The following is a 6,469-nucleotide window of genomic DNA, read 5'->3' on the forward strand; positions in this document are numbered from 1 at the left end:
TTTGTTCATTAGCAAATACACCATTTATTTATATGGTATGTCAAAATACACTGATTATTTGGCTATTTAGTTTCTTAAAGGGCATGTGATTGGACTTGTTTAGCAATCTCTCCTTGGTTCATAACCCGTGAACATAAAATATTTAAGACATTTTAATAGCATATTTTACGTTAATAGCATCTCATTTCAGTTTCTCAAGCAAAAAATGTCTTGATAAATTTGATTAATTTCTGTGAAGCAGTTTAAACGGTAATTTCAGTGAATTAATTCAAAGCTGTGATTCAGTGATCTGTTTGCAGCATCACTCAAAAAAAGTTTTATTAATTTTGTTATGTATTTATGCTATTTTTATTTATTTATTTTTTACTTTGTTTAGTTTAAATTATTTATTTTCAGTTTTAGTCATTTTAATAATAAATAAAATACATTTGAATAAATATTATATTTAATTTATTCAATATTTAATGTACATACAAAATATTTAATATTAAAAGTTTATATTGAAGGTTTTCAAAAGACTATAAAATATTGATATATTGTTTCTTTTAACTGTGCTGCCAAGCTCTACCTTGTAAGAGCATTAGTTTTGAAGGTTTGTGTAGAAAAGCTTGGGTGTTGACAGAAAACCTTATCTCTCTTCATTTCTTCGGGCTGTTAGACCTGGCAGAGTTTGTTTTCCTGGGTCTATTTCTGACAGAGATGACTCTAAAGATGTATGGCCTGGGGCCCAGAAACTACTTTCACTCCTCATTCAACTGTTTTGACTTTGGGGTGAGTCACAGCACTAGGGCTGCACGATAAATCGCATGCGATATTTAACACGCATCTTATCAGTAAAGCCGGTTCTGTAATCAGCGGTAAATCTCCCATCACCTGCGGGCTTTCACATTGAATGCGATTTATCGTGCAGCCCTACACAGCACACATGATTCAAACGACCCTGTGCGGCTGCATCCAGTCAGTCATTATCAGCCACTGTGATACTTGTGTGTACACTGAATCGCCACAGGGCCGTTCATGAGTTGTGGTTTAGCCTGCTTACTCACATTCACTCCAACTGTCATTTTCCAGATATATTTTATGTTTTCTAGTTACTTTTTATGATTTTGATATTTTTATCTGGCTAATATTTTAATAAATAGGCCGTCTGGCTACATCAAATGAACTCTTATAACTGAGAGATTCTTGATGATTCTTGATTTCTCAGGTAATTGTGGGAAGTATATTTGAAGTGGTATGGGCAGCGATCCAGCCTGGCGCGTCTTTTGGGATCAGTGTTCTGAGAGCCCTGCGCCTGCTCCGTATCTTTAAAGTTACCAAGTAAGTAGATGCATGCGCACCTGCTTTACGGTAGGGCCAAAACAATCACATATCTATATAGTGCAACTGATATTGGACTGATATTTAAGATCAGTAATTGCTGATACATCAGAACCAAACCCCATTTTACATAAAGTACTTCCTGAAACTAGTGTTTAATAATACCTATAATAAATCTTTACATGTTGTCTATCACAAATATTTAAAACTAATGAGTCCTATTTCAATATTGATGATTTATTAATTTATATTAATATATTAATCTTATTTTTAAGTATAACTACACATAACTATATATATCCAAATATATATGTATATATTTTCATTCATTTAAAAATTAATTAAAAAAAATATTTTGTATAAAAGTTAACTCTCTCTCTCTCTCTCCATCTCTCTGTAGGTATTGGAACTCTTTGCGGAATCTTGTGGTTTCACTGTTGAACTCCATGAAGTCCATCATCAGCTTGCTCTTCCTCCTCTTCCTCTTCATTGTGGTGTTTGCCCTGCTAGGCATGCAACTCTTCGGGGGCCAGTGAGTGATTTCTAAAATGTTCCTTCATTGTTCTAGCCATTTCTGTCCCATTCCCCCTCTGGAATAAAGAAAGAAATTTGATTTCTTCTGTTGAAAAAAACAGTTATTTTACATGCCCAATATTCTCCACCAAACAATGCGCAAATTAAAACATATAGACAACTTGGGCCATGCACTTTTTAAATAATTAATAGGCATAACCTTTTAAAACTCTCATGGTTCACATAACTACAATCACTTAAAAGTGACTATGCCTGGCTGGAGCAGATTCTGTAAAGATGCTGGAATTGTAAATTTGCATGCATCCTTATGCCTTATGACCACAGCAGGCCTACATGAAGCATTTCAGAAGTTTCAGTAACACCCCTTTGGCATCTGCTTCAGATCAGTTTTCTGGAGCTGATCTAAAGCCTGACAGTGTGTTTGATGTGTCTTCTGTTGGACCAAGATCAGCCCTAGGCTCCATCTGCAGGGGTACTGCTGCCTTATCCATGAACAAATCTGGTCACAACATGTGCTTAATTGTGCAGTCTCATTTATGTAATAGGGTTGTAAAAGGTGTCCTACTGTCAATTGCAGTTTTGGTGACACATTTTAATAGTCTTAAGTAGGGGTGGCTCGATACCACTTTTTCAGAACCGATCCTGATCCGATACCAAAAATACTATTATAAACTAGGTTAGTGGATAATTCAGTAGTAAAAGTTATTAAGATTTTATCAAATCTAAAGTTTTAGTAAAAAAAAAAACATTATTTAGTAGGGAACAAATAAAAGTGAATAAGTGTTGGATTAAATCTGGTAAAATGTTGCACATTGATCTTTGTATGGTTGTAAAATACATTCATGAAAAAAGTAATATATTTATATATAAATATATAGGGCCTACTATAAAATTAAAAGACATTTCTTTTAAATGTATAGCACAGTAATGAGGCAGCAACATATGATAGATAAGAAGAACAAGAAAGGCTATTGATAATCTGTCATTGTGCAAAAGTATTATCATACGAAAGTTTCCAATACAGAGTGGCACAAAGAGCTTATGCACATCCCGTGCACAGAATGATGTGCTTGAAGCAATACGAAAAAAGTCACAGTGCTCCGCATAGAAAGTTCAAAGCACAAAGGGAAGAGACATGCATAGTTTATTAAATCTGTGCGATAGTTTATTGAGCCTTTTCTTTTAACAGTTTTAGATCTCAGTTTCTGTGCTCGTGAAGAACAATTCATAGTGCTCTCTACTCCTAGTGTTGTGATCTAACATGGTAGAACATGATTTAGAAACAAGCTAGATAAAGTCCTTTTATGCAAAACCATTTATCTATATTTACAGATCAAGTATAATATTAGGAACATTAAATCATCTTGGAGAGTTTCATCGTCTTGACTGTTGTAACCGAACGCGACACACAGTTTGAATGCTGAATGGAGGATGACACACAGCCGCAGCGGAGAGAAGAGTTTATATCAACTTGACTTAAATATTCATCTATACTTCACATTAAACTGTGGAACGGCTTCAGAACACTTGGAATATAGTGCACGAAAACTTTATGGTGCTTTATGATGTTTTTGTGGCTTTCGTGGGGCTTAACAATAATATAGAATAGTATACGCAGAATATCGGATTTGGATCGGTCTCGTCTGACCGATACCCGAGCCGGCAGAAAATGCCAGTAGCAGAGCGATACTGAATATCGGATCGGCGCACCCCTAATCTTAATTTTGAGTTGTTGTTGAGTAAAGAAGCTCTGGAGAAATTGAAATTTTGCTCAGCCTTCCTAGACACGGGCTGTGTCAAAAGGTCTGAAAATTCTTTTGAGTAAGTAATTACTTCTCAACCCTTAAAAAAGTATGTTCTATATAGTATGAATTAGTTTAGTTTGAATGTAATCCAGACGTACTACATTCGTCATTTGTCATTGTCATGTAAGCTACCATCGTCAGTTGTGTCGCTTCACTGCCATTCACAAACCCTCTCCCCTGGCCTCATGGACGCACATTTCAGTATCTCGCAGGAAGTAGTAAGTCATCCGGGTACTTTTTGCCTCCCATTTAATGAATACTGTGAATTCAGACAAACTACTCTTTTCATATACATAGCCACTAAATGGACTATACATATAACTACAAAAAGTATTATTGTTATTATAATTTTTTTAAAATGTTGTTATTATTTAGTATGCGTCTGTTGCCATCTCACATCAGTTAAACCTTGCAAATGCATTTTCTGTCAGAATTTCAGTACATTCATCCATCATCTGTTCTCTTTTTTTCTGTAATCCTTCTGCCCTCATGCCAACTCTTGTGAGCAGAGAGAGTGATACGGCATGCCAACAGGGATTTAGATCTCTACGCTCAGAGAATTACTGAGCTGATTATGCAGTGTGTTTGCTTGCTTTAACGAAGGGCACCCCGCTGACAACAAGTGTGATGAATGAAAGCTGCAGTCATCACCCTTCCTCTTTCTCTACTTCTTCAGTGGCTTTGGGCTACACATAATCAATACAATGTAGCTGGCAGTCAGTTATATGCTGTTATAATCTGTTAAATACTTTTCCTTCAAATTAAATTAAATTTTATTTTATATTATTTTTTCTTTTACTGCAAAGACTTTATTTTATTTTAATTTTAATTTTATTTATTTTTATTTATTAATTTTTTAATAGCCAGCCAAACCTTAACCCCTTGAATATGGGTGCTTACTGACTTATAAACGCTTGTTCTGTACAATTCCATTGCGCTCTATCCAGCTGTTTCTATCACCAAAATGTGTTCTTTGTGAATGCCTGTTAGTCATCACAGCCAGGCTGTGTTTCTAAAGGATGAAATGCATATTCAAGAGTCAGATGGGAAATTGTACCCATGAGTCATTCTGCCCTTCCAAATAAAGCTCACATGCACTAGTAGAACTATTTTTAATTTGACACATACAGCATTTATGATCTTCATTCGTGTTGATGTGTTCTGATAGGTGGTCGTCTTGTGCATGTTGTGACGTCAGTGTACATGCACATCTCTCATTGGATGTGATGTAATCAGGGTTTAAAGCCTGCAGGGTCTGATGGTATTAACTCACCTGGCTGTTTGTTGACTGTGTTTTAAGGTCTTGTCAAATGCCCCTAGAGTTTTTTAAATTGCTGTCATGCAGATTACCGGTGAAAGCCCTGGAGTTTTGGAGGGGATTGCAGAGTATGAGCATAAACATTCGAGTGGTTTGAAGAGACTTTCTCATTTAGTTTTTGCTCATTGAGTTTCCTGCAAATGAGTGAAGTGGTTGTTTTATTTTTTGTGTTTCAGAGAAATATCTGCGGTTGATATAACCGACTTGGTGGGCTGCAGAAAAATTCCTTTAGTATTCAGTTGCTTATGCAAATCAGACTGAGATTAAGTATTTGAGATCTTTCCCTCCAGCAGAACATCAAATGAGCCTCTGTCAACGTTTTTATCCTGGTTTTCGTCTTTAGTTTTGAGGGCCCAAAGGCACCTGAGACACAAGCTTGCTCAGGTTTGTTCTCTGAAGAAAGTGTTTGCATGTGTAGTAGAGCTGTAGTCAAGTCCAGCTTTGTCAAGTCCAAGACCAGAACTAGTCGAGACCGAGTCAAGACCGAGTCCAAAGAGGTTCGAGTCCAAGTCAAGTCCAAGTCCAAAAGTTTCGAGTCCAAGTCAAGACCGAGTCCAAATGAGAGAAAAAAAAGGATCCTCTTCAAGACCACATACTTAACTATTGATAATGTATGTGATGCGAGAGACAGCATATCTCCTATTCTAAGAAAATCATTTTACATTATTATTTGTAATGATCAAAAAGCATGTGCAAAGTAACAACTCTGTAGGACAGGGGTCTCCAAACTAGATCCTGGAGGGCCAATGCCCTGCAGAGTTTAGCTCCAACTGGCCTTAACACACCTATCCTATTATAGCAGACATATCCACTGATTTGCATTGATTTTGCCTTTCTAATAGTCCTGCATGATATGAGAAAATTCTGCTATGTGTGATAACAGTGGAGTTTTTTTTGTTTGTTTTTTTTTGCAATGATGATTACTTGTGATAAATAAATGAATAATTAACTGCATATTAGGGCCAACAAATAAAACTAAATAATTTTTTTTTTGTTTTTTTGTTTTTACAACGGTGAGCATTACAACCAATAACATACGATTCCATTGAGTTTATTAATGCAATGGCCAATCAACGGCATTCAGATGAGTCATCGCTGAAATGCCAGAGTTTTGTTGAGTGCTGAATTCTGCACTCTGGCGCCTAAATCCACCAACTCTGCTATTTCATAGCACGTTTCGGTGCCCGTTGCTAAATAACATGTTCATACTGCAATGACAATGAAAATACGATTAATCTTTCAGCCCTATTTCTAACCACATAAAAAGAGTCGGTAACACTTTACAATAAGGTGTCGTTTGTTAACATTAGTTAATGTATTAACTAACATGAACAAACAATTAACAATATATTTATTACACTATTTATTTTTGTCTTTGTTAACATTATTTAATAAAAATACAGTTGTTCATTCATTGTTAGTTCATGTTAGTTCACAGTGCATTAATGTTAACAAACAACTTGTCATTTGAATAATGCATTAGTGAATGCTG

At 35.7% G+C, this 6,469-nt stretch overlaps 1 protein-coding gene across 1 annotated transcript in view; it reads left to right on the forward strand.

Moving 5' to 3' along the window:
• The first annotated feature begins 1,315 nt into the window (after positions 1–1,315).
• Positions 1,316–6,469, forward strand: part of LOC107661415 (voltage-dependent N-type calcium channel subunit alpha-1B-like) — a 54,187-nt gene continuing 49,033 nt past the window's right edge. Inside the window, exons 1-2 of the mRNA XM_016450990.1 lie at positions 1,316–1,320; positions 1,721–1,852. Of these exons, the coding sequence (XP_016306476.1) occupies positions 1,767–1,852 (86 nt within the window). The 5' untranslated portion in view covers positions 1,316–1,320; positions 1,721–1,766. The remainder of the gene's footprint in view (positions 1,321–1,720; positions 1,853–6,469) is intronic.

This window comes from Sinocyclocheilus anshuiensis, unplaced genomic scaffold (assembly GCF_001515605.1).
Source record: "Sinocyclocheilus anshuiensis isolate Anshui unplaced genomic scaffold, SAMN03320099.WGS_v1.1 scaffold457, whole genome shotgun sequence".
In the NCBI taxonomy this organism is placed as follows: domain Eukaryota; kingdom Metazoa; phylum Chordata; class Actinopteri; order Cypriniformes; family Cyprinidae; genus Sinocyclocheilus; species Sinocyclocheilus anshuiensis.